General features: G+C 46.4%; 1 protein-coding gene across 1 annotated transcript in view; it reads right to left on the bottom strand.

Annotated features, from left to right (window-relative positions):
• Positions 1–27,974, bottom strand: part of LOC135824423 (protein slit-like) — a 298,036-nt gene that overhangs the window by 120,478 nt on the left and 149,584 nt on the right. The window contains exon 8 of the mRNA XM_065337158.1: positions 21,378–21,449. Within this exon, the coding sequence (XP_065193230.1) occupies positions 21,378–21,449 (72 nt within the window). The remainder of the gene's footprint in view (positions 1–21,377; positions 21,450–27,974) is intronic.

The raw sequence follows: 27,974 nt of genomic DNA, 5'->3' as shown, positions 1-27,974 counted from the left end.
TGTTGTCTGATTCGTTCCAACATGTCAGCTTTCATTGTAGTTTGATATGGGGCAGTGATAAGCGCTATCATAGCTACATGTACATGTATCACAACCAAGTGCCAACAGGAGAGTAATCATGGAGAAAAGTACCTATCGATAATGCGTGCACCCAGGGTTTTCCGGCAAATTTACTAGTTCAGCTATTCCATCCTTGTATTGTTCTGAACGCCGAGGGCTCTAGTGAGTTTATGCAACACCTAACAGCCAAAAATCCAATAAGTTATGACCAAAGCAGCAGCAGAGAAGTACAAGCAATATAGATACATGAATTTACCAATTTTAGGCAAATTTTGACAGTTTTTTGGATTTTTCTCCAGAATATGCACGGTGACCCCTATTTTCGCCACGGTAAACCTGTTCCATCCCACTTATAGAACGTGTTTGAAGTATCCACATATGGGGCAAACTCAAAAATAAGCTGCAAAAAATATTCAAAGTTTCATTTTTTGCGTCTTTTTGTTCTTCACCAGGAAATGACGACCTGGATCCCATCGTCAACCAAAGTGTACATTTTTCGGTGTTGATATCATCTAAGTCAATACCTCGAACAGTCTGTAAAATTTTATGTCATATTTTCTGTCCTAACTGATGTTATGGACGATTTCTCATCAATTTTGGGATTTTGTGTCATTTTGTGTCATCAAGGAAAATTGTGTTTTTGGCAAGACCTATTCAGGCAATTGAAAAACTGATGTTACTAAGCGAAAATATAAGGCTGTACCTATTCAAACCTGATGTCAGATTGGGCTGATGTTGAAATTAAATTTTTGGGCCTAACTGTCCCGAACCCCCTTAAGTAGCTTGTTTAGCAGTTCCTCCGGATAACCATTTTTGAGAAACACAGATTTCAGAAAACCTAGCTCATCCTTGAGTCGAGAGGGGGAACAGATTCGCCGCGCTCTATCCACCAGATTCTTCACCAGGTTGACCTTATACAGGTACGAACAATACGAGTCAAACACGATATATTGTCCGGTAATTGTTGGTTTCCTGTATATTGACGTTACAATTTCATCATTTGACTTCTCCACACGCACATCTAGAAAGGACACCGACACCACCGACTCAACCAGAGCAAGTCGAACACACGGTGCAGAGGAAGAGTGGTGGATCACTAAGCCAACCGAATGTGCCTTCTCCACCGTTGCCCTTGCCGCCACCGGAGCCACCACCAGTGCCGTTGGTGGCTGGGGTTGGGGAGGAGTCGGCAACAACGACAGTACCGCCAATCACAGAAATTGAGCCCATTTCTTTGACACAGTATCCGGCTGTGCGGACACCGCAGCACCCTCCGGCGCTTGATCCGTGGGTCCAGAGACCACGGAGGTCGACCGCCAATTATTCAACCGAAATATATGCTAGGAATGGCCAAGGCCCACGCGGAGCATCGAAGGAGACCGGAAGCCGGGGGCAAAACGGAACACAATCTCGGGAAGTAGATGAGGTAAGGACAGTGACACGGGACAGACGTAGGAAGGAGAACATGGATGGTATCAGACGACTGACTGGTGGTGAATATGAGTTGGGTGATGATGCGGCGGATGACGAGAATACAGATGACGACGAGGCGGATGACGGCGAGGATACAGATGACGACGAGCCGGGTGATGACGAGGCGGCGGATGAAGACGAGGCGGATGCCGGTGAGACGGCTGGTGGTGATGGGGATAAAACGGACGAGGAGGAGTCAGGTGGCAGGGAAGGTGATGGAGCTGATGAGGGTGAAATTCGTAAGAAGTCAGCTGTTGCCTTGCATTTGTTATCTCGTCCCGATTGTTTGATTGTGTATGATGATTCCCACTTCTCTGTACTGTGTCGTGCCCGTTATGTCCAGCAGTTGAAGGTCCTTGAAGCTGTTTGTATTCGTACGCATAAGCCCGATTTGTGTAAGCAAAAAGAACATGTTTTAGCACTTAGGTTATTTTCGTGAGTTTGCACCCCGTGTTCATGAGTTGTTTCTGCACTGTTCATGCCCGTTTGTCACACTTACTCTTTATTTTAGTTCTCACTTTTTGTAATACTTACCACAAGTTACCCGTCATGTGTCACACTTCTTTGGATTTTTAACCTTTGTTTTTCCCTTGATCTCTTTAGTTCCGTATTTCCACTGATGATCGGAACGTGAAAATCGATTTTGGAAACACACAAAACCAAACCTTGAACAAATTGTCATGTTGCGTGGTGATGTCTGCGGCATTCGTACTTTTCATTGCTATTATATCCCTATATCCCCTCCTTTTTGAAAATGTATTTCACCAATAAAATAAGGCTTGGAATTTTTTAAACATGAATATCGACGGACTTGCCCCTTCTGTTCATGCATTACCCTGCTCTAGTAATGGTTCATGAATCCGCCCAGTCCACATTCCTTCTCAATTTCTCTCTAGTAATGGTTCATGAATCCGCCCAGTCCACATTCCTTCTCCGTTTCTCTCCGTTTTTCTTTCCTTTCAGTTGCATCTTCCTCTCTGCTCTGTTTTATTTTCTTTTTTCGTTCGTCCCTCTTGATATTTGTACTTTGTACTGTTGAGGCAACGAACTGAAATAATAAAAACAAAAACAAAAACAAAACAGTAATGTATAGTTGAAGTAGATCCGATTTTATAATTCACCTTTGGGGCCCTGAAGTTTATTTGTTTTCAGTCAAACTTGGCCAACTAGTCATACGTATTGGATATGTTTATATGCAGCAGGAATTTTTGTCAAAATATTACATAGTTCTCCTGTTAATTTGAATTAACTGATTTGTTACCAAGGCAACCATCATCAATTCTTTCCACCTTCATTGTATGACCTTCCCGATGGAAATTTTGATTGAATGGCATACCATCTTGCAGCATTTTGAAGATACTTGACATTCAAATCGAAAAAACTTGGTGCACTCTCACCGGGAACGAAACTTCAAAAATAACCCCCCTGGCCCCCAGACTAATATTCATATCGCGGTTTTCGGTAGGAATCGGAGAATCCTCTCTTCGGTGAGAAGGTAGTATTGCCTGTGCCCTGAGCGAATTGAAATAAAAGGATACAACAACAAGCTTTGAACAGAACCAGCCACACTTGCCCACAATTTTAGTGTGTGACTTCAACGCTAAACTATGTGCATGGAATTCTACAGACCCGTTTACAGGAGAAGGGAAGCAAAGCTAAGAAAACACAATTTCTAACGATACATTGTTTGAGATGATACTACCGACAGGAACCGCGCCGGTACGCTCATAGAGCCTCTCGTTACTGATCCGATTCGGGAACACAATGCCGATTAGCGCCCGCAGCTGCTTTCGGTGGAAGGCCTCAATACGGCTCAGCTGCTGTTTCGTTGGTGCCAATGTTGCACAATTGTAGCAGAGTACAAGGAGTACAAAGGCATTGTAGAGCCGGATGCAGAGATCCTCCGAAACTAGCGATCTACGGATCCACAGCGTCCAGAGTTTACCAAAGACAACAGTTGCCAGTGTCTGTCGTCGTAGTATATCCTCGGCATCTTCTAATAGGGACCGAGTTTCTCGGTGGTTTGCCACTCCTCCTCGATGCGATCAGTGTGCTGTTCGATGTGCGTGTGGTCTGTTTTTGTCTCATTCACTTTCAAATCCCATTCGAGGAGCTTGTTGGATTTGGTTGAAAGGAGGGTCCTCAGCCTCTCTCCATCAGTAGTCACGAAATCAACATCGTCGGCGTCGCCGTAGGCAGTTTCAGTTGGTAATCCCAGGGAGATATCGGCAGGGGGAGGTGATAGAAGAAGAGGGCGAACATCACGCAGCACACCCTCAAGGTACACAATGAAAAGAACAGGAGACAACGAGTCACCTTGGGGTGTGCCGCGGAGAGTGGGGAATGACAGGCCCTTAGCGGATAGGAGTACAACCCGCAGTACAGTGTCCTGGAGGAGGTAACTGATCATTTGGATTTCATCCAGCTGCAAGAACGATACCAGCACCGAGATGAGCCATGGCCTGCTTATACAGTCAAACGCTTTTAACATATCAATGCCTAGGATATCCAGCGCACAGTGATAGCGTTGGCATTGAGCCGCCAACCATCGGTATGACCACACAACGTCTGTGGTGTTTCTGCTGGGCCGGAAACCACTCTGTGTGTGTGCAACGAAGTTGTCGACGTCGTTGTTGATCCTCCGCAGCACAATCAATGATAGAATCTTGCTGAGCGCTGCACCACGAGCCGTAGGTGAGCGACTGGTCCCCTTGATTTGCCAGGCTTTTGTAACGGAATAAGCGACTCGCTACCAATGCTGTTCAGGGGTAGGCCTGTCTCGACGGCAGAGTTGGGGATGAGGAGGTGACGTTCCTCAGGCTCCTCTGGGAGCTCAATGTCTTCTTCACTTCGAACGCTTTCGTCTCAACGTAATGACAATAGTACAGAACAAGACTTTGGTGTAGGTTGATTCAATGTCCGCGGCTTGTCGTCAAGCCTAAAGAAACAGCAGCCTGCTGATGACCTTCGGAAATACAAAATTAAAAATAAAATAAAATAAACTAGAGACTGAAATAAAGGACGGCTGCGACGAACTAGCTGGTGACTACAGGATATTCTGCTTACCAACAGCGAACAGGCATTATGGGTTCTCTATTCACAACAGCCTGTTTGAGCGTATTCATCGGATATGGTCAGTATCAGACCGAGTGGCAGCGATACAAATCAATTTGTCCAAGAGAAGTGCTTTATCTCTCGTCAATGTGCATGCGCCAACGGCAACCCACGTAGCAGCAGCTCATGTCCATCTCGACGACTTCTACTCAGCACTCGAAGATTACCTCGGTTCGGTAAGGTCCAGTTTGCTCGTTCTCGTGGCTGGCGACTTCAATGCCAAACTCGGCCAGAGGGATGACTCAGGCGTGAGTCCACGTCCACGACCATACCGTGAACCGGTCGGTATGGTCGTGGACGTCGTAACTACAGCGGAGCTATGCTAGCAGATTTCTGTGAGTCGTTTGGTCTCTTTGCATGTAACACTACCTTTCAACATCCAGCTAGGCATCTAACAACCTGGACAGGTTAAAAGCGCAACGCAAACGGCGGTTGCTCTATTCCTATAATCAAATAGATTTCATCTTGTGTAGCAGCAACCAGAAGCAGATTTTCACAGATGCCCGATCCTATGCTGGGACACTGGTGAAATCAGACCATCGGCTGGTTGTCGCATGCGCCCGTCTGAGCAGGATCTATGGTCTGTGAGCACATAACAACAAAAAAAAGAACCGCGAAAGCTCAGAAGTTTCAGGTTCATAGATTGAGCGAGCACACTTGCCGGCAAAACTTCCAGTCCCAACTCACCCATCGGATCGCCAAAGACGCAGTAGACACATCCACACTGGAAGCACACTGGACATCAATCTCATCTTTCATACAGCAAACGGCAAAGAATACCATTGGACTGGCGCAGCCCCCCAAAGAAGCAACAGTGTTTCATGGATGATTAGCTACATTCCTGGTCGGAAGAGAAAAAAGCGGCTGCGACTGCTGATAACTACAAGTAGGGATTCACAAAAAGTGGCTGATCTGAAGCATCGGCGGAACACCCTCCCACACCGAATCCGGCTGCGAGCAAAGGATCTAGCATCGAATGAGCTGGACGCTCGGGCGAGGGAAGTAGAAGCAAAGAAGGATACAGCACAGATGTTTCATGCAGTCCATCTACTCCAGTGACAAAAACAACAGCCTATCATTGTGCATGATGAAACGGGTAGACAAGTAATACAGCCAGTCTCAGTAGCCATCCAAATCACCGACCACTTTTCTAAGTTGTACACGCCAGAGCCTGGTGCACTGTTTCTGTGGCGGCCGGGCCTCGCAGACCAGGATTGCGCTATTCAGTACCGCCGGCTTTAGTGGCCCATTTCTGAGGCAGAGGTGACACAGGCAGCTGGAAAATTGAATAATGGCAGGTCAAGTAGTTCAGATAACATGCCAGGGGAGCTGCTAAAGTACTCACCTGCCCTCGTCTACTCCAATATCGCCCAGGCATTGTGTTCCCGAATCGGATCAGGAACGAGAGGCTCTATGAGCGTACCGGCGCGGTTCTTCTCAGTAGTATCATCTTGAGAGCTAGGTGGAGGCTCTTTGGGCACGTCCTCCGGCTCCTGGCTGACTCCCCACCATCACTGGCCATGGAAGCTTACTTTGCAGATCCTCGTCCAGTGTGCTGGAGGGGACGACCAAGACACACACTACGAACGCTACTACAAGACGATGCCAAGTGGATTGGACTTTCCTTGTCAAGCAAAGTCGATCTGGAGGCGTTCCGTGCTCTTGCTGTTGACCGAAGCGGTTGGGTGGGCATCTGTGCCCGAGTGGTGTCGGCACCCTATTTTTTGGCTTCTTTTCGCATATTTGTTTTTTTTCAGAAACTGTTGTGGTCTTTCGTATCTATTTGAAATGGCTTATGCGAACACGTTTGGAGGGTTTGCAAGATTGGCGTGCCCATTAATGCAGCTGCAGGCCATCCTGATGTCTACGTGAACAAGCACATAATAAGAAAAGGTCTGTTCCCACACCGGAGCTCGCGCTATTCCGCCGACTTTACTTGACACTTGACTGACTCACGACTGCCGTCCAGAGCACACGAGAAGTCCATCGAACCTTCGACTCGGCAAACCTGCAAGAAAGCACCACTCCCTGCTCAACTGTGTTTCGGGGAATTCATCCCTCATCAGTTGAGCTTGAGTAGGCTGAGGAAGATTGTGCCTGAAGAGCACCACTTATATAGTGCTCTCCAGGCACAAACATCACCACGGATACAAACTTACAGAGACGCTCCGAGACGCACTAACAGAGAACGAAGCGTCTCTGTATGTTTGTATCCCTGGTGATGTTTGTGCCTGGAGAGCACTATATAAGTGGTGCTCTTCAGGCACAATCTTCCTCAGCCTACTCAAGCTCAACTGATGAGGGGTGAATTCCCCGAAACACTGTGTATTGAGCAGGGAGTGGCCCCTTTTTTCAGGTTTGCCGAGTCGTAGTTCGATGGACTTCTCGTGTGCTCTGGTTGGCTGTCGTGAGTCAGTCAAGTGTCAAGTAAAGTCCGCGGAATAGCGCGAGCTGCGGTGTGGGGAGCAAACCTTTTCTTACAAATCATCGCCGAAGTCGCAACCACTACTAAGCACATAATAATATATAAAATTAATAATAACATCGTTTGATATTGCAGAAATATAGCTGAGCGCCGAAGCATGAAAAATACTGGCTTGAATATGTTACGAAATGAGTCAGAGCTGAATCTGATATTAAACAGTATACCTAAAGGAGGACCTCAACAGGGACTCATAGGTCCTTGGCGGATCATGGCAATAGAAAAGGTACAAAATCCTCGGTCTTCTTCATGGTTCGTCTATTTAATGTTTCGAATTGTTGATACCCCCCCCCCCCGTTTTTTTATACTGATGAAGAAATGGAGCAGAAGTTTAAGGAAGAGGGTGCCATAATGTTTGAAAAGTCTGCGAATTTCACTGCTTTTCGAGCAGAATTTGTCATTGTTTAAGAGAATTTTACGTAAAAGGGCAAATAACCCATAGATTCAATTAGCAAATCTAAAGGCCATTTGGGAAGCGATCAGCTAAAACATGTCTTTGGGTTTTCGTAAAAAAAGGTTGGGAAATTATGAAATGAAAATAAATGTTTTTAATGAAGCGCGTTAACTCTTTTCTTCTTTTATTCACCATGGTTGGTTAACACCCACATCTCCCGTACTGGCTGATTTTCTTCTCATGCCATGAGGTGTTGTCTATAATAATAATAATAATAATAACTCTGAGCTTCATTCATGATGACTGTGGCGATAACCTTCTAAAATTGTGTTCAAAGACTTGTTTGGCGGTCTAGTTCAAGTACCATATATTTTCGGTTGTAAGTCGACCTTTTACGACTACAAATAGAAGGAGAAAGGGTGGGGTCGACTTACAACCAGGATTCGACTTATAACCGGGAACTATCAGTATCTTACAAAAAACTAAGGAATGTTTACATGATTTGTTGTATTCCTTGTATTTTGCATTGCTTTTATTTTACATCGCAAGTCAAACGGGCAATCATGCCCAATGTTATGATGACGATGGAAAGGGAGAAAAGATTAAGAACAAGATTAATTATCCTGGATTATGGGGAGTGAAGAAAATGGTGAGTCTAGGAATCTCTCCTTACATCATCAACATTGGTCATGAAAGTAGACTTTCAATGTTTGTTTGTTTGTATACTTTATTTGAATTCGCAAATCCAAACGAGCACAAATGCTCAATGACAAGGCAGCGAATATGTTATTATGTTACAGGGAAGGAGGGTTGGGGAGAAAATAAGGAGAAAAAAGTGAGAATGGTAGATATCTCAATGAAAAGCGAAGCGTTATCAAACTACAAGTAAGCCAGCGAACGATAAGTCGATAGTTCTGTAACCCGCCTAATAAACTACATGTAAGTACTTTTTTCAGGCGTGCAGTGGACTGTCATTAAAACAGAAACAGTAAAAAATAATAATAAGGCACGAATTTTGTTAGTCCAGGGGATGGCCCACGCCTGGTAAAGAGAATAAAATAATAATAGAAAATAAAATAAAAATAAAAAATAAAAATACAAAACAAACAAACAAAGTACTAACAGTTACTGCTAACGACAGTACTTGCTACTAACATCGGGAGGAAAAAAGGCCCAACCCTGCCCTGCCAGTTACGGACTTACGGGGGTCGCCATGGCAAATATTAATGGTAAACAGTGAAAATCAATCACAGACAGGAAGCTGTCTCAGGGCAAGTTTCTAATCATACCATCAGGAGGATCGGAGGGCACACGGTACGACGGCAGCTTTGAAGCTGCTGAGAGACGACAGTACTCTGACTGCATTCGGTAGGACGTTCCAAAGGGCACTACCTCGGGAGGCAGGGCGAGATCGTCCGGCGTGGGTTCGTGTAGCTGGTAGACGGAGCCCCAGGGCGAGATCCAGCCGCGTCCTACGATCCGCGCAGCGTACGAAGAGCTCCTGGAGGGATGGACTCGCACTGGCGTGTATGCACCTCCAGACAAAGACCAGGACCTTCTGCCGATGTACTTCTCCAATCCTGAACACCTGCATGCGTTCCAGGAGATCACTGGCACGAGAGAACCCCGGCCGGCCATAAACTGCTATTGCCCCACGGTTTTGTGCTACTTGGAGCCGGTCGGTCTGGGCCTGAGTTAGACCTGGGCTAAACACAACGAACCCATACAGTAGATCCGGCATGATAGCTGCCTTGAAGAACAGCACACAGCTAGCAAGTGTTAGCGACTTTCGTGTCCACCACAGAGTTCCAATTTTCTTATTGGCTTTCATGACGCTCGCATCGACCTGGGGCTGCCATGCCATGCGTTCATCCAAGATGATGCCAAGGTAGCGGGCACTGGTGACGCTTGGCACGGGTATGCCATCACGCTTTACCACAACGTTGGGACTCTGGCCATTGAATCCTGCAAAGACAAGGAGCTGACTCTTGGTGGCGTTGAGGATGAGACCACGGGAGGCTAGCCAGCGACCTAGGTTAGAGACGGCTGTTGTGAACTCAGAAGAAACGAGGTCAGCGCTGCGGCGGGTGGAAGTCAAGGCTATAATTATCGTCTGCAAACTGGATTGACATAGTCGGGCAGGTAACAATCGGTGTAACAATCAGTGCGTCTCTAGTGTATATGCTGAAGAGCAGCGGCCCCAGGACCGAACCCTGCGGAACACCGCAGGTGCATGTAACAACCCTGCCGAGTCCGGTACCAGTGCGCACTTGCTGTTGGCGACTTGACAGGTAATGTTTGAACCAAGTCAGTGCTCCTCCAGTAACGCCAATGTCAAAAAGGTCCTGGATAAGAATGCTGTGCTTGACTTTGTCGAAGGCTTTCGACATATCTAGAAGGCAGGTTGCCACAACTAGACCGTCATCTCGCCCCGTGTCGACTCTGTCAGTTGGTAGGGCAAGAGCATCTTCCATAGAGTGCCCATGACGGAACGCAAATTGGGTCACTGGCAAGATGTTGGCCGGGTTGACTTGCTGCAGCAAGCGCTCCAAAGCACCCACTGTGACAGGTAGAAAGGACACTAGGAAATGCTCTGCAGGGGTCCCGCAGGCAGGAGTAGTTCGGATGGCCGAGTGATGTCGGTGACGACAGTCTCGAAAGCAGACGTAATCGCCTCCACACCACACGATGGCCCCTGATGTGTCCGCTTTCGACCGGTAACGGAGTTTATGACGGACCATAGCTGACGGGGGTTTCCCGTGTTCTCCGCGCACTTGTTTCGAAAGAACTCGTTCCGTTTACGTCTGTAGGCATTTGATGCACCGGACCGGGCCTGTTTGAATGCTGAGTGGGCCTGCTGGCAAGTTTTGTCTGATAGCCAACGCTTGTGCAGCCTGTTCTTCCGCATAGTGAGCTGATACAGCTCTCTGTCCGACCACGGTGGTTCGCTTGGGCGTTTCCGGCTTTGCTTGCAAGTGAATGGAGCATGGCGATCCAGAACAGTTAAAAACTTTGAATGCCAGTCTTCACATTTCATCCACGTTAGCCTGAGCAGGAAAAGCATATAAGTTAGCAGCAGTAAGGTCATTTCGGAAGTCGCTTATATTGATACTGTGGAGATTTCGGGTGGATGTAGCCGGCTTACTGGTCGACTGCTTGGGCACGGAAATGTCCAGCTTGGCAAGAACTGCAAAGTGGTCACTGATCGTGCACTGAATGGCATCGCACATCGCTACTGTTTCGGGACGGGCTAGGATTAGGTCGATTACGGTACCTTGGAGGCAGTCGGGCGTCACGCGCGTGGCACTATCCACGTGGTTTGCCAGACCATATGCACCTGCCAAGTCAAATAGATAGCGAGTTTGATAGTGTGTCCTGCTGGTATCAATACCAGGCGGTCTGCCATTCGTGTTGAAATCGCCGAGGAGAGTTATTGATGGAGTTATCCGTGAGGCTCCGTCAAGCGCTCTCTCTAGTCGGGTCCAAAAGCTGATTGGCTCAGTTGGTGGGCGGTAGACACAAGCAAATACATGGTGGGGTGTCCCAGAATTCGTTGTCTGTAACCAAAGAGCTTCCAGGCCATCCTGCGCAAGGTCCAGTCGAGGTTGGAGAGCAAGAGATGAGCGATAGGAGAATACCACGCCGCCTCCTGGGCGCCCACGGTCAAGTCTCACGAGGGAGTAGTCTGGGATGACTAGTTCTCCATTACTGATAGTCTTATCCAGCCATGTCTTTGCAAGGCCAATCACGTCGATCTGGGAGCTATCTAGGAGTGCCTTAATTTCATGTGTCTTGTGTCGCAGACTGCAAACATTTAGGAATGCAATTGTCAAGGGAGTTGACCTATTTTGTGGAGTACTGTGCCTGGTGAAAATGGTGATGCATAGGAGAAAACTTGCGTAACACAATACAAAGCAATCAAAACGAAGATAAAGAACAATCGTGCGAGCGAAGAATCAATCTATGGGCTACGGCGCCAGATCCTCGGCTGTGAGCGGATTCTGATGGGCTTCTTGGCTTTCCTTTGCTTCCTGGTACGAACATCTGTGAAAGCTTCAGAATCAGAGCCACCGTTCTCGTCTTCCATTTCGGAGCCGACATCTTCCCAGCTTCTATTTTCCGGGAGCTCATCCGCCGACGACTTGACCTTGTCGCAGCTGTTTTCATCTTCAACAGTGTGTGTATGTACGTGCTTGCGGGTGGTCTGGTTCTTGCGCGTCCCAGCTGATCTTGTGCTAGGCATCCCATTGACCTTGTCAGGTACGGTGGACTCGAATGGACGTGAGAGTTGAGATGTGTTAGGTCAGGCCAACTATTTTTTGTTGTTGTGTTTAGTGGAAGGGAGTGGTTAGCAGTGCTTCTTCGGGTGAAAACTTTTAAACGCAGAATTGAGACCTCCGGATACGGGGTTGACTTATAACCAAGGGCGACTTACAATCGGTAAAATACGGTAGCAGTAGTATAGGTCGAGGGGGTTCTGGCTGACCTGGCGGTGAGCCAAAATCGACTTTCTCGATCGGCCCCCTCCCCCTATACTACTAGGGGAACGTGTGAGATAATGACTCTTGCCAGGAGATAGGTCTCTCCTACGCTATAGTTCTAACCCTTCAGTACACTTCTTATTCTTTATGGTAGGAAATGTGTGTGGAAGATCTAAGTACTAATTTTACAGCTCCATGGAAAGAAATGTGTGTGTGAGATCCAAGTACTAATTTTACAACTCCAAGTACTAATTTTATACCTCCAACCACTGATCCAATGTTGGCTCAACCCCATTCCAGAAAAGTGAGCCAACTTGCTCCCTCCGAGAAATCGGAAGTGAGCCAACTTCAGCTTTTTCACTTACCCAATCTTGGCTCACTTCGAGGACTGATGTGGGATCGGTTCCTGAGCCAACTTCTGGTGGTTAAGCTTTGGATGATTCACCACCATCAATCGGTAACTTATACACATTTTCCATCTCATCATCAACAATATATTTCCCATCTTCTAGCTCTCGTGATATCTTTTCAGGATACTCAACTGTTTCCTCTTTTAGTTTTGCTAAGGGATGGATTATTTCCACATATATCTTTTCTTGTTTTTTCTGCTTACAAAGATCAGGCTTATGCAAACGAATACAAACAGCCTCAAGTACTTTCAACTGACTAGCGTACCGTGCACGACAAAGAACAGAAAAACTAAAATCATCATACACCTGCAGACACTTAGGGTGAGACAACAGATGAAGAAAAACGGCAGACTTCTTACGATCACAATCACCATCCGATTCCTCGTCTCCACCAACCGCAACCTCGTCCCCCGTCTCATCTTCTAACTCATCCTCAGTGTCGTCCTCCGTGTCATTCTCCTCATCACCACCGATCGGTCCCAGGCTCGCTTCACGTTGCTGAACCTCTGTTCGTTGACTCCTCCTTTGATCTTGATGGTAATTTGTTACCATTGTTGTTGTTGTCATTGTTGTTGTTCCTGTTGTTGCTAAATCTTCTGTTCCCAGTGTCTTCGCCGGTGCTTGACATCCAGTACTGTAATAATTCATTGAATAATTAGCCGTTGATCGTCTAGGTCTTTGAATGTTGATCGTGTTGTTTTCTCTGTTGAATTCCGTTTCCTTCAGCCTTCTTTCTTCTTGTTCATGTTCAGTGCTTACCTCATCCGTATTTGCCCGTTCCAGCGACACCACAGACTCAGCCCCAGCACTGCCGATGGCAGATGCAGGTGGCGGTTCTGGGGGAGGCAACGGCAACGATGGCGATGGGGGCATCACCATGATCACCTCGCCGCAGCGTCCACTTTGGTCTTGAGCTGAATGTTGTTGTGGTGTACTTTCTTGTGTTGTTATGGTGCATTGTGTTATAACGTTAGTGACAATGTGCACATTATCCATCTCCACGGCTCTCGATACGGGTAATGGAGGCACTATTGCCGTCGACGGCAATTGTGCTAACGATGGCTCTGATCGAGGGTTCTTAGGTGGCCTGCCGCGTTTGGGTCGCAGTGCCCGCGCCGAGCCAGTCAGCATGTGCAGTGGGACCTGCTGCTTGATACGTGCGTTCAGATGTTGAAGAGTCCTACCAATGTACCGACTACCGCATTGTCGGCACTCAAATTGGTATACCAATTTAGATGCGAGTTGGGTTGGTAGGACATCCTTCCTCACCGTGAACGCACGTACAGTTGTGAAAACCGGTACAAAATGTACCGCGTAGTACGTTTTTTTGTTACAATTTTGCGGACCACGCGACTCATGGATAATGAGAGGTTACCTTTCCAAGGGAGAGAAAGATACGTGGGACATTTGTCCGGGCCAAAACGTGAAGCAACGTGAAGCGAGCCTGGGACCGATCGGTGGTGATGAGGAGAATGACACGGAGGACGACACTGAGGATGAGTTGGAAGATGAGACGGGGGACGAGGTTGCGGTTGGTGGAGACGAGGAATCGGATGGTGATTGTGATCGTAAGAAGTCTGCCGTTTTTCTTCATCTGTTGTCTCACCCTAAGTGTCTGCAGGTGTATGATGATTTTAGTTTTTCTGTTCTTTGTCGTGCACGGTACGCTAGTCAGTTGAAAGTACTTGAGGCTGTTTGTATTCGTTTGCATAAGCCTGATCTTTGTAAGCAGAAGAAACATGTAGTTGCGTTAAGATTGTTTTCTTGTTTTTCATCAGCTTTTTCTGTAATAGGGGGTTTCCATCCTCAGTTGAGTGCTGCTCTCACCTCAGCAAGGGTTTCTTTTGTGGGTATGTAAGACGTATTTTTCACCTGATCATCTTTACATGATGTGGGTGGTTTCGAAAGTGTGAAGGTTTTCATCTTTCTTTCTGTGATATATTTTTTTCTTTGCCTGTGAAATACACCAGCAGTAATGGGGATGAGAAGAAGAAGAAGGAAAAGGAGGTATTATCAAGTTGTTTGATCTTCCCGATGTTCCCGATGTAATTCTCGATGTTCCCGATGTTGTCGGTGTAATTCCCGATGTAATTCCCGACGTTCCCGATGTAATTTCCGATGTTCCCGATATTGTCGGTGTAATTCCCGATGTTCCCGATGTAATTCCCGATGTTCCCGATGTAATTCCCGATGTTTCCGGTGTTGTCGGTGTTGCCGGTGTTGTCGGTGGTGCCGGTGTTGTCGGTGGTACAGATACTGCAGGTACATTAATAGGTGGACTAAGATGTGTAAGCGGAACACAAATCCAGAATTAATTTTCTTCCCAACATTTGTTTATTACCAACCCATTCACTTTGACACACTGAGCTAGAAAAGCAATTCCTATAAAAATCATAAATTTGCTCATTTTTTCTCTATCATAAACCGTTTTCCTTTTTCCCATCAGACAATACCAGTTACATCATAGGTTGAGGGTAATCTTGGTAGATTGTCCACACCAAGAACATCTGGTAATGATTTCGGATCAAAATCTAACCTAGACTGATGACATTGTAAGTTTCTTGTATCATTTTCAGGGTCAACACTCATCGAACAGCTGGAACGTTTTATGAGATATACAACAGCGCCAACTATAGGAATTACAATCAGAGATAAAAGATAGAGTTTGGGGTCTGTCAAATGAGGATTATCCCCGTTTCCTGGTTTCGTCCGATCGTAAGGTGGTTGTGTAGTGATATATTCTGTTGGTGTTGACGTTTCACTAGGGATGTCAACCGGAGTCGTTGTTTCACTTTGGATGACAGTAGGAGGTTTTGTTGTCAAGCAGGGTCCATCCTTATCCAACGGATCACGAATACAACCAAGAGCAAATGGTAGAATGGTCAACAGTATTAACAAATGACGTATTTCCATTTTTTATCTACATATAGTTAAGATTTTCAGTACTCATGATAAACCAGCTCCCATTCATCAATGAGATTGTATCCACTCACAGTTGGTAATGTCAATGTGTTGTTGATGAAGGTCAGATATGCCGTTGTTATATCATTTTCTGTGATGTATCGGTTTATTGCTTTTTCTCCTAACACATCTCGATACGGTACATGGAAACGTCTTCTGGTACCACTTGTTTCTTGACCGACTGTGAAGAGATTCTCAATGACAATCAGTTTGTTGGTTGGACTTTTGTAAATAGGAAAAGCATGAAGTATGGCTTCTGGTGGAGTGGTTGATGAGCTCGGGATTTGATTTTCACCTTTCCATCATTTCTGTCAACATAATCCTTTGTTGTTGCTGAGTCATCCTCTGTTGACTGTCGGAGATTGACGATGTGATTCAATCCCATGTTAAGATTTCCTGCCATCTGATTGAGTCCACTCGTCCAGAGAGTCCGTCTTTGTGATGTGTTGAGATATTCTGATGTCACCACAGATGTTCCTGTTGATGGTTGCTTCACATTCACAATTTCCATTCCACCCATGTCAAGATTTCCTTTCATTTCCAGTGTACCACTCACCATCAGTCGTGTTTGATCATCATCAACATGCTTCCTCAATGAAGTATCCACTTTTCCTATCTCACTTGTGACCCACCCCGTTGGTGCCGCACAAGTGGAACTCACTCCATCATACCCAAGATGACAAATTCGATGAAAGTTCATGTCATCATGACCATTCACATCTCCACCAGCTTTATCCAGCTTTTCTTCACTGATGACAAATAACTCCCTTTTTTGGCATAGGAATCAAGATTGGTCGAATTAGCTTCCAAGGCTGTTCCAAATTTAGAACTCATCTTCCTTATGAAACTCGGATGTTGAGCCATAAATAAATGTAGAAGAGAAAAGGACATATGGATACGAGTTAAGAGTAACTCTCCATCACTGTAACATGATACTTTATACAGTCAGAAAGTGCAATAACTAGGCACAAAACTGACAGAGTACTGAAACATTCGACGTCCTGACACCTAGCTTCAACACATCTCCGTAGCGCTAACCGACAGCCTTCCAACTCTTTGGTCTTTCCATAACCTTGAACCTTCCAAGTTGGAAGGCTGTCGGTTAGCGCTACGGAGATGTGTTGAAGCTAGGTGTCAGGACGTCGAATGTTTCAGTACTCTGTCAGTTTTGTGCCTAGTTATTGCACTTTCTGACTGTATAAAGTATCATGTTACAGTGATGGAGAGTTACTCTTAACTCGTATCCATATGTCCTTTTCTCTTCTACATCTTCCTTATCTCTGTATATATTTTTTCTTGAGAGCGTTGGAACAATAAAAAATGATCCATTATAGGTATAAACCATGGAAATGATTAACTTTGATGAGCACAAGGAGAAACCAACAAAGCATCAGTAGGTGCAGAAATAAATAAATAAATAAATAAATCATCACTACTTGCTTCCTGATTGTCACTACATGATGATTGGACAAACGGGATGTGGGAAGACAAACACACTGTGTAATATACTTCTACAATCATGGTTGAAGTGTGATAAGGTCATCCTTAATACAATAAATCTTCAACAACCAAAATATCAACTTCTTGATGGGTTTTACAATGGAATATCTCCTGGTAAACTTATCATTGAACAACCAGACAAGGTGTGTCCAGTGGAGGATCTCGATGATCAGGAAAATAAGGTGATAATTTTTGATGACATCAAGATTGACAAAAAGCACATGACAAAAGTGATAGAATACTTCAGTCTTTCTCGGAACAAGAAATGTAACTGTATATATCTTTGTCAATCATACTATGATGTACCGAAATATATGCGGAGAAATACCAAGTGCTTCCTCCTGTACAAGGGCTTAGACAACAGAGATGTCCAATGTCTAGCACATGATCACTCCAAACATCTTAAGAAAACCGAGTTTGCGGAAGCCTATGATATGGCAACAGAGAAACCACATTCATTTTTCATGCTTGATAAAACAGCAACATATCAGCCAGAGATGTACCGATGTGGATTCGATAGGTTCTTGGAGAAGTGAGAAGAATAAAAAAGGTATTGGTAGATAAGCATGCCACATTTTACTCAAGTAGAAAATCCTGAACGTCGGAAGGAGGTCATTAACACCTTTCTCAAAAATCGGGAAATTCTCAAGCAACGTCCACTGGAAAAAAGGATCGGCAAGCAACAGCAGGAGGAGTTTGTAGAAGACTTCCAAAAACCTGTTGTTAAAAAATTAACCAAACAAAGTGAGGAAAACGATAAACGGCAGGATGCGCTCCTTCGACAACTTCAGACTAACCAAGCAGCAATCACAACAGCCCTCCATCAAATTCCATCGGTTATGGGTTCATTCATCAAACCCATTGGAGGTAGTACTCCTGAACCATTGGATGGTATAACTTCTTCTTTCATTACTGACACTGATAAATCATTCAACCAGAAAGATATTGGCCTCATCAATAAGTACATAGGAACTAATGTTGAAATACAGAATGAAAAAAACATCAAAAGTAGTAATAACTTGAAGAAGGTGAAAGACGTGTTGGGGAGAATAAGAGGGGTACAACTGCGCTCTGGTTCAGTAAGTGATAAAGATGTAAACAAGAAACATGTAAAAGATTCCATAGACAAAGTGAGGAAATGGATAGACTTCATTATCAGTGCTGACAGTAGTAGGGTGAAACCGATACAAGTTACTGTTCTCCCCTGGCCCCTGACACACATCAACACAAGCCCTTGATTGTGTCTCAATTTTTATATTATAACAACAAAATGACGAAGGTGCAGAAGGAGCATGGAAACGAAGGTCAAACGAAATGACAACAGGAAAGACACGGATAAACCACAAAGAACAAGCATTTAATAATAAATAATAAAGCGGATACAAATCCATACCGACCAGCCACCAAAATCTCTATTCCTTGACAAGACATACAGAATCCCTGGATTTCTCTCAAAATCCCGGAATGTCACGAAAACAAGTGAAAAAGAGCTTTCCCGCCAAAAAAAAAGGTTTGACGGCATAAACTGCAGATCCATACAATACTGTTCAACCCTGCAGTGCAGTTCGCTCAGTCGGCGCCCGCGCCTGCAAGTGCATATCTTGCAGGCTAGGCTGGTCAGGTTTTGAAAGTGCTATGCACAGTTCAAAATGCGATTGAGCACTGTAATTTTTGGAAGAAAAAGAACGGGACATTCCAGGCGATTCCATGGAGTTTTCCAAAACATTCTGTATACGACACAGATGTGACTTTAACGTTAGTTTGTTTGAAATCCCCGAGACCCCGGGAGCACTGTATGAAGCCTCTTTTACGGAGAAAAGAAACACAATGGATGAAAATGCAATACAAATTCAATGCAAGCTCAGAAAACCAGAAAAGGAAAAAAATGTAACCCAAAAGGTGTTCGTAAGTATCTGAGATCTGCTGAATGTCATTGGGCCTCTACGCACCTGTTATTTGTGTGTGTTTGTATGCTTGTGTGTGTTTGTGTTCGGATGCCTGGGTGTGTGTGTGTGTCTGCGTGTATAAATATGTGTTTGTGTGTGTGTTTGTGTGTGTGTGTTTGCGTGTGTCGCATCCCCAGCTCACAGTGACCGGACCCCGAAATCACTACGAGCGGCGACTGAATATAGATGTGTGGCCTCACGACAAGCCCAGCACAACCCAGGGGCCAACCAATATAGCTGGCTTGGTCCAAGTTCAACCCCACACAATCAACAGACAAAGACTGTTAGTTTTACGTTGTGAGAGGAATCAAATCCGAGCTCGAAGTAAACGAAGTCAGAGAGCTGAGACCGAGTCTCGACTGCTAGACTAGACTAGACCAGACTAGACTAGACTAAAACTAAAACTGAAGTAAAGGAGAGAATGAGAGCTTCTTTTATAGGGTGCTTCAGAGATATATGGCGTGATCGTTGCGAGGTGATTCCAGGAAATAGCAGAACAAGTCAAACCGGAATGTGCACAGCCAGTAAGCAGAAATGCAGAATATACGTACGGTGATCATTCGAGAAGAAAGAGAAAGAAAGACATCGAGAGAAGAAAGACCAAACTGGGACGTGGGGAGCCCGCTCACCCACGTCAGAGTACGATGTGAGTATATGAGGGTCACGTTGGGGAGCCCGCTCACACAACGTGCCATAGTTCAGCGGCTTCTTATGGTAAGTTCTGCTGCATTCTTGGTATTGCTTGCTTGATACTCTGATCTCTCGTGCGGTCACTGCGGTGACGGTTTTGGTTCTTGCACACGTCTTGGCTCTGCACTCTTAGCACTTAGCTCGGTTGGTTAGTCTTGGCTCTTTGCACAAAGCACCGAGGTATCGTGGAAACCTGTAGAACGTCGTAGTGACGTGGTTTTGCACAAAGCCTGGAGTCACATTTCCAGGAAGTGAAGCACTTCCAGGAAACGTACAACGCGAGAACCTACCTGACCAATAATTGTTGTGCGTGCGTTACACAACACCCACAAGGCTCCTTGCTGTTATGTCAGAGATGACCGGACCTGACAAGACATGCCTGATTAACCATTTGCTGTATGGTACAACATTGTGAAGAAGAGGTTGTTGCGACTTCGGCGATAATGGGGGAAGTATGTGTTGCTCCCTATGTGGGTGCTTGCGCTATTCCTGCCGGCTCGAATTCTAAATTCACTGACTCACGACTGCCATCAAGAGGATATGAGAAGTCCACCGAACCGTCCACTCGGCAAACCTGCAAGAAAGCACCCCTCCCTGATCAAGACACAGTGTTTCGGGGAATTCACCCCTAATCAGTTGAGCTTGAGTAGGCTGAGGAAGATTGTGCCTGAAGAGCACCACTTATATAGTGCTCTCCAGGCACAAACATCACCAGGGATACAAACTTACAGAGACGCTCGGTATCCAGCGCGACAAACATCTCGTGAACACTAGATAGCAGCGTGAGTCAGTGTCGCTCATGCAGGTGCTGAACAGATGCTGAGGAGATGATTTAGAGGCCACGTTTGCTATGACTGAAGATAGCGAGGTGGACACCGAGTATAGCGCTAGTATTGGTAAGATGGCCCGTGTGCTGCTAGCAATGGCAAAGCAGGTGATCTTGGAACAATGTGAATCTGAGATGAAGACGGACCTGATCTACAGGATGTCTCTGCGTCAGGTTCAGGAGCACGGTGCGTCTTACCAGGTCGCACACGGACAACAGGGTGATACTGCCAAGAAACCATTGGGAGGATCACGTCTAAAGCCCACTATATCGGCGCATTGCAAGTCGATATCGGTTGGATACGCCGAGAAGAAGCTGGAGTCTTTGCCTAAGGAAAGGAGAGGGCGAGACTGTGTGGAACACAGAGATAGGTTGTGTGTTGTCAGGTCCAGCGTCTGCAACGTGTCGAAACAGTAAGCCTGTGACCGTGTCATTTGTCACAGCCTAAATCGACGAGCTTGGAACAATTGAGTTGGCAGAAGTGGTGAGCACTGATATTCCACCTTGGTCACCATTGCAGCAGCAGATGACACGTAGTGAGCCCCGAATCGCTTGACTTGTGAGCTGTTGTACGACGCTGAGAAGTCCTTTGGGGAGGGGGGGGGGGGATTTTACAAACCCACAAGTTCTCGCTGGTGACATGGATTGGTATTAGCTTGAATGTCGCATTTCGACTCCGCCGTACCGCTGATGCATCATGCATGGTATACGCTATATGCGCTGTGTGCGATTTACTGTATACGCTGTCATTTGCATGCTATAATTATCTAGTGGTCTTAGACTGAGTCAAGCGTTAAGAGTCAATAGTTGTCCTCGTGCTGTGTGCTCGTTCGTTTCTGACACTTACGAGAATCAGAGGCTTCATAACAAAGCATTTCACACACAGCGTCTACAACTGTTCCCTTCAATCAGTGCAGCAGATAATAATGCTCAGAGATATGCGAGGTTTGTTCATCACGTATCCAGCAGTACTCTATATATACAAGTGCACAGTTCTACAACTGTTCCCTGCGTTCAGTGGCGTAATTGAGAATACTTACAGTGTTGTGAGGTTTGGTAGACCAGAGAACACACCATCACTTAAAGTCTGGATCTGATTATTGTACAAATTTCTACAAACGACAAGCCACAAGGACAATGTTGTTGTTGCTTAGTTCCGGGTAGTGCACAAAACACCTAGTCTAGGATATAGTAGTTCTAATCTAAAAGGCCGAATGTGTACGCTTCTCGTTGGCTGAAAATTCGAATGTGGCTGTCCGCAGCCGACCCTGCACTGTGGTTTTGCTGTTGCAAATGTGAGGTGTGAGAGAGAACATGATCTTGTTTTCAGAAATAACCCAGACTCCTAACCCACAACATGATTCATATGCAACTGGGTTAGGCTGCGCAGTTCACATATAACACTGTAAAATATAGTTTCCGTCATTGTTCTTCTATTGTCAAGCATGAGGTGTGTTGCAAAGCTAAGAACATACAATTTCTAACGTTACTTTAGTTGATATTGCAGAAATATAGCTGAGCGCCAAAGCATGAAAACCATTCTGACTTGAGTATGTTACAAAATGCGTCAGAGCTGAATATGATATTAAACAGTATGCCGAAACGGAGACTTCCCCAGAGACTCATAGGTCCTTCGCGGATCATGGCGATAGAAAAGGTACAAAATTCTCAGTCTTCTTTATGGTTCGTTTAGTTAATGTTTTGATATGTTGATACCCCCCCCCCCCTTTTTTGGTATATTGATGAAGAAATGGAGCAGAATTTTAAGGAAGAGAGTGCCAAAAGGTTTGAAGGGTCTGCAAATTTCAATGCTTTTCGACCAGAATCTGTCATTGCGTTAGAGAATTTTCCGCAAAAGGGCAAATATCCCATAGCTTCAATCAGCAATCTTAAGGCCATATAATCTTCGTTTCGCGTTCCCTAAAACTTCAGAACATTAGAAAGTTATAGAGGGATACATGATTTTGAATTTTGCATTGGGCACTGTGGGGCAGCTCTGAAAATGTAGGGAGATTTTGTTGCTCCATTTACTGTGCGCTGCTGTCGTGGTATCCCATGCACGTAACAATATTTAATCCAATAATTCGGGTTTAACCTCTTGACGGTACCCAGTTACTGCTCTGGACATCTGGACATCGTATTCCATTCTGGGTTCTGACCTTCTTTCAAACTCTTGCTCGTTACGTCTCAGGTAGACGCAACCTCTCTGTGTAGGATCTGAATGCACGCGTTCTTTAAAGAGGAAATAGCATTAAAAGGCCCTTTCCTCTTTGCGTACCACCTGCGATTGTCGGCTGTAGTCGGACGTTCCCTTGCTATTTGGATAGGGACCAAGTGAAATGGAAATAGTGCTGTTCTCCCCTGGCCCCTGACACACATCAACACAACCTCTTAATTGTGTCTCAATTTTTATATTATAACAACAAAATGACGAAGGTGCAGAAGGAGCATGGAAAACGAAGGTCAAACGAAATGACAACAGGAAAGACACGGAGAAACCACAAAGAACAAGCATTTAATAATAAATAATAAAGCGGATACAAATCCATACCGACCAGCCACCAAAATCTCTATCCCTTGACAAGACATATAGAATCCCTGGATTTCTCTCAAAATCCCTGAATGTCACGAAAACAAGTGAAAAAGAGCTTTCCCGCAAAAAAAAAGGTTTGATGGCATAAACTGCAGATCCATACAATACTGTTCAACCCTGCAGTGCAGTTCGCTCAGTCGGCGCCCGCGCCTGCAAGTGCATATCTTGCAGGCTAGGCTGGTCAGGTTTTGAAAGTGCTATGCACAGTTCAAAATGCGATTGAGCACTGTAATTTTTGGAAGAAAAAGAACGGGACATTCCAGGCGATTCCATGGAGTTTTCCAAAACATTCTGTATACGACACAGATGTGACTTTAACGTGAGTTTGTTTGAAATCCCCGAGACCCGGGAGCACTGTATGAAGCCTCTTTTACGGGGAAAAGAAACACAATGGATGAAAATGCAATACAAATTCAATGCAAGCTCAGAAAACCAGAAAAGGAGAAAATGTACCCCAAAAGGTGTTCGTAAGTATCTGAGATCTGCTGAATGTCATTGGGCCTCTACGCACCTGTTATTTGTGTGTGTTTGTATGCTTGTGTGTGTGTATGTGTTCGGATGCCTGGGTGTGTGTGTGTGTGTGTGTATAAATATGTGCTTGTGTGTGTGTGTGTGTGTGTGTGTGTGTGTGTCGCATCCCAGGCTCACAGTGACCGGACCCCGAAATCACTACGAGCGGCGACTGAATATAAACGTGTGGCCTCACGACAAGCCCAACACAACCCAGGGGCCAACCAATATAGCTGGCTTGGTCCAAGTTCAACCCCACACGATCAACAGACAAAGACTGTTAGTTTTACGTTGTGAGTAGTATCAAATCCGAGCTCGAAGTAAACGAAGACAGAGAGCTGAGACCGAGTCTCGACTGCTAGACTAGACTAGACCAGACTAGACTAGACTAAAACTAAAACTGAAGTAAAGGAGAGAATGAGAGCTTCTTTTATAGGGTGCTTCAGTGTTGTGAACCCTCTAAGATTCTCTAAATTGTCAGGGTAGTACGACCACACGGCACGAGGACAACTCTTTTCCTTTACACAGTATAATTCACTTCATCGAATAATTAACAATGAACACTAATAACACCAGCTATTTATAGCATGCAAAAACAGCGTACATGCAAAACGTACGCATATTAAACTGAACATAACAGCGTATACAGCAAAACACACACAGCGCATATAGCGTATGCCATGCCGCAACATCAGCGGTACGGCGGAGTCGAAATACAACATTGCAACGAATACAATGCCATAAGCGCGAAGGCCTTTCCCAATTGAGAACTGGTGGTTTGCAACATTCTCCCCACCAAAGGGCTTCTCACCGCCGTACAACAATGCACACAAATCAAAAACGATCCGGGGCTCTGACTATGCGCCCAGAACGCGTCATCTCCTGCTGCCGTCGTGGTGGTAACGGTGCTGACGGTTCATACGCTGGCTGCTGAGGGACGATAGCAGGTTGAGCGGTATCTGCAAGCCCAGGAGCCACGTCCTGTGACGATACTTCTAACGGCACTAACCTTTGGATCGGCCTCAACAGGGTACTGGTACTCAACTTAACCTTGGCAACACGACGCTTACCATCTCGACCAGGGAATAACTCGATGATCCGTTCCAAACACCAGAACTGTTTGCGCTTGGTATCATCGAGAACAAAGACAACATCACCCACAGCTAAAGGGCGCGACGTGGTCTGTTGGTGTTTGTTGAGCTGACTTAGGTACTCCACCTCTCAACGATTCTTGAGAGGCTCCAGTGTCCGACTGAGGTACCGCAATCTCGAGGACATCTGCGCAGCGTCCAGGGTACCTGCTGGCTTCTCTGACGACATCCAGATGTTACCCATCATCATTGCAGGGGTTAATGGTGGCTCATCCAGGCTATTCGACACATAAGTTAGCGGACGACTATTCACCACTGCTTCAACCTCATACAAGAGGATCTCAAGCTCCTGGACCTTCAGAAACGCTGTTCCCATTACCTTTTTCAAGGCACTCTTCACTGTACCAACCATTCGCTCATAGAAGCCTCCATGCCATGGTGCAGCTGGAGGATTGAACAACCATGGCACATTCCGTTTGTCAGATGCCGCCTTGAACATTGTAGCGTTGTCAGACCTGATCCGAGACGGCAAACTACGTCTCGCGACAAACTTCCGAAATGCTATCAAGAATGACTCAGTACTTAAACTATCGACCACCTCCAAGTGAACTGCTCTGGTGGTGGCACACACAAACAATGCTATCCATACCTTCGGAGATGACTCACCACGGCGCACGTACAACGGACCAGCATAGTCGATGCCGGTAGTTGCGAACGGCCTCTCGTGAACAACTCGGTCTTCTGGCAGCGGCGGACAGACTTCTGAGGCAGCCTTAGCCTTGTAGCGGCGGCATGTAACACATCGCTGAGTAATGTTGCGTAGCGCCCGTCGACCACCGATAATCCAGAATTTCTGACGGATGAATGACAAGACTCCTTCTACACCTTGGTGCATCCTTTCAACATGCATTTTCTCCAACAGGAAGTCGGTTAGATGATGTTTGCCTAACAGGACTGGGTGCTTGGCTCCATACGCCAACTCGCTGTGCTGAAGTCATCCCCCGGCTCTGAGCACTCCATGCTCATCCAGAAACGGTGCAAGCTGATACACCTTCGACCCAGGCTTCACTGGTTGACCTTGCTTGATCAGCTCAAGATCCTCAGCGAAACATGCGGCTTGAACGATGCGGTACAATACGTTGTCTGCTGCAAAATAGAGTTCAGCACGAGGCTCAGTGTGCTTCCACTGCAACATCCGAGTCACCATGCCCTGTGCCCTCGACCATTTACTGAATCGGAGCCACCATTCCTTATCAGATTCTCGACTACAGGTGGTGGCTGACACTCGTACTTCTACACTGGACTCATCTGTAGCTGCGGTTGAGGATGCGGTGGGCCAGTCATTGGGCTCCGTGATCCAGGTTGGTCCGCCCCTCCAGAACGGACTACGGATCTGCTGTGCACTACTCCCACGCGACGGTAAATCTGCTGGGTTGTGAAGGCCCGGGCAATGGTTCCACACAGTGCCGACCTTCTTCGATATCTCTTGGACTTGACTGAGGCGGTTAGCCACAAATGTTTTCCATTTGTTCGATGGATTACTGATCCAATGAACGATAGTGAGACTGTCAGTCCAGTCATAGACTTGCGTGACGGTCACACGCAGCTCCTTCACCACAAACTCAGCGTAGCGAGCCGCTAGACATACTGCTTGTAACTCAAAGCGGGCTAACGTGGGTGGAGACACGGGTACCACTTTGGCCTTGGCAAATATCAAGTGCGACTGTCCATTGACGACTGCATACAAACAACATCCAAACGCTTTCTCACTGGCATCGGCGAAGGCATGAAGCGCAATCGGCGTGTCAAGATTGCAGCAAATCCAACGTGGTATGTCAATGCTCACCACTTCGGCCAACTCTTCCCACCATTGCGCACATGCGGCTGCGATGCCATCAGGCAACTTATCATCCCAGTCGCCTCCGACTTTCCAGGCTTGCTGCAGCAATATCTTTCCCGGCACAACTGCCGGTGCTGCTAGACCTAGCGGATCAAACTCTGACGCAACACACTTGAGGAGGGATCGCCGGGTCCAAACAGACGGCCTATCGGACTCGCCTAGCGCTGCTATGCTGAGCAAGTCATCACCGGTTTTCCATTTCAGACCGAGGACTTTATCTCCGGCCTCTGGATCGCACGGGTTTCGTTGCCTCGCCACTTGCGTAACTCCATGCCAGCATCCGTAAACACACGCACGCTGAACTCTTGCATCTCCTTGGCTTCCGAGGCATTTGAGACACTAGAGACCAAATCGTCAACGTAGAAACTCGTGAGCAAGAGATCAATACGATCTCGCTCTTTGGGTGCAGACAACGCCCGTAGCTCCTTCAAGTGATGCTGAATCACCGCAGTAAGCAGGTATGGCGAGCAGTTTACGCCAAATGGCAGTTTCGTTAGCCTCCAGGTTAACAGTTCATCGCTGTCGCTTTGACCGGGCCACATGAAACGCAGGTACGGACGGTCTTCGGGATTAACCGCGACCATGAAGAAAGCCTTGCGGATGTCCGCTTGCAGCGCGCTCTTATATTCACGGAACCGTAAAAGCTTACCGAGTCTCGCAAATGGGGACGGTCCAGGGTCAACCATGTCGTTCAACGACTTACCATCTGGCGCCGTCGCCGAGGCATTGAACACCACTCTTAACTTCGTGGTTGCAGCGTGCTCGCGGAATACACCATGATGCGGTACATAGTACCCGGCATCGCTCTCACATGGCTCAAGCTCAATTGCTCCAAGCTCGCGGTACTCCCTGATCAGCACATCATCATAGAGCGCACGCTTACCATTCCTCTTCAGCTTTTCAAGAAGCCGCGTTGCGCTGACTCTAGCTTGAGCATAGTTATCCGTTGGGCGACGCTCATTTCGCCACAAGAGACCCACTTGGTACCCGCTGCCCTGGCCACATAGCGGGAAAGATGGCAGGTGCTGATGTTGTTCTGGAGGTTCATCCAACTGCCATAGTTTGTCGATGTGGGCTGTGACACATGACACGGTCACCGGCTGACTGTTACGACTTGGTGCAGACGCTGGACAAGATAATACATTACCTATCTCTGTGTTCCACACCGTCTCACCATTAACTTCCTTCTTGCTGTGCAGTACCGCGTTTATATAGTCTGCACCAATCAGCATTTGTATTTTGTCTGATGTCCCTTGTTGAGGCTTGTCACTCAGCTCTACTCCCCAACTGTGCCACTGCGCAATGGTCTGCGGACTTGCGCACTTCAGGTCCAGCTCTAGCGTTGGTTTCACGAACGCGCGTACCCGAATGCTAGCGGAGCTACCCTGGATCGTGATGGCGTACTTATCCATGCGCTGTTGGGTTGGTTCCGCCCCGAACGGCTTCACCTCTACATTTTCAACCCCAACGTGTTTTGCATCGATTGCTGACACCACTGCTGCAGTCACGAATGACGCCTCAGCACCCGAGTCCAGGAACACGC

This window comes from Sycon ciliatum, chromosome 9 (assembly GCF_964019385.1).
Source record: "Sycon ciliatum chromosome 9, ocSycCili1.1, whole genome shotgun sequence".
Lineage (NCBI taxonomy): Eukaryota > Metazoa > Porifera > Calcarea > Leucosolenida > Sycettidae > Sycon > Sycon ciliatum.
Note: the sequence above shows the minus strand (reverse complement) of the source record. Positions and strands in the feature narration are given on the sequence as shown.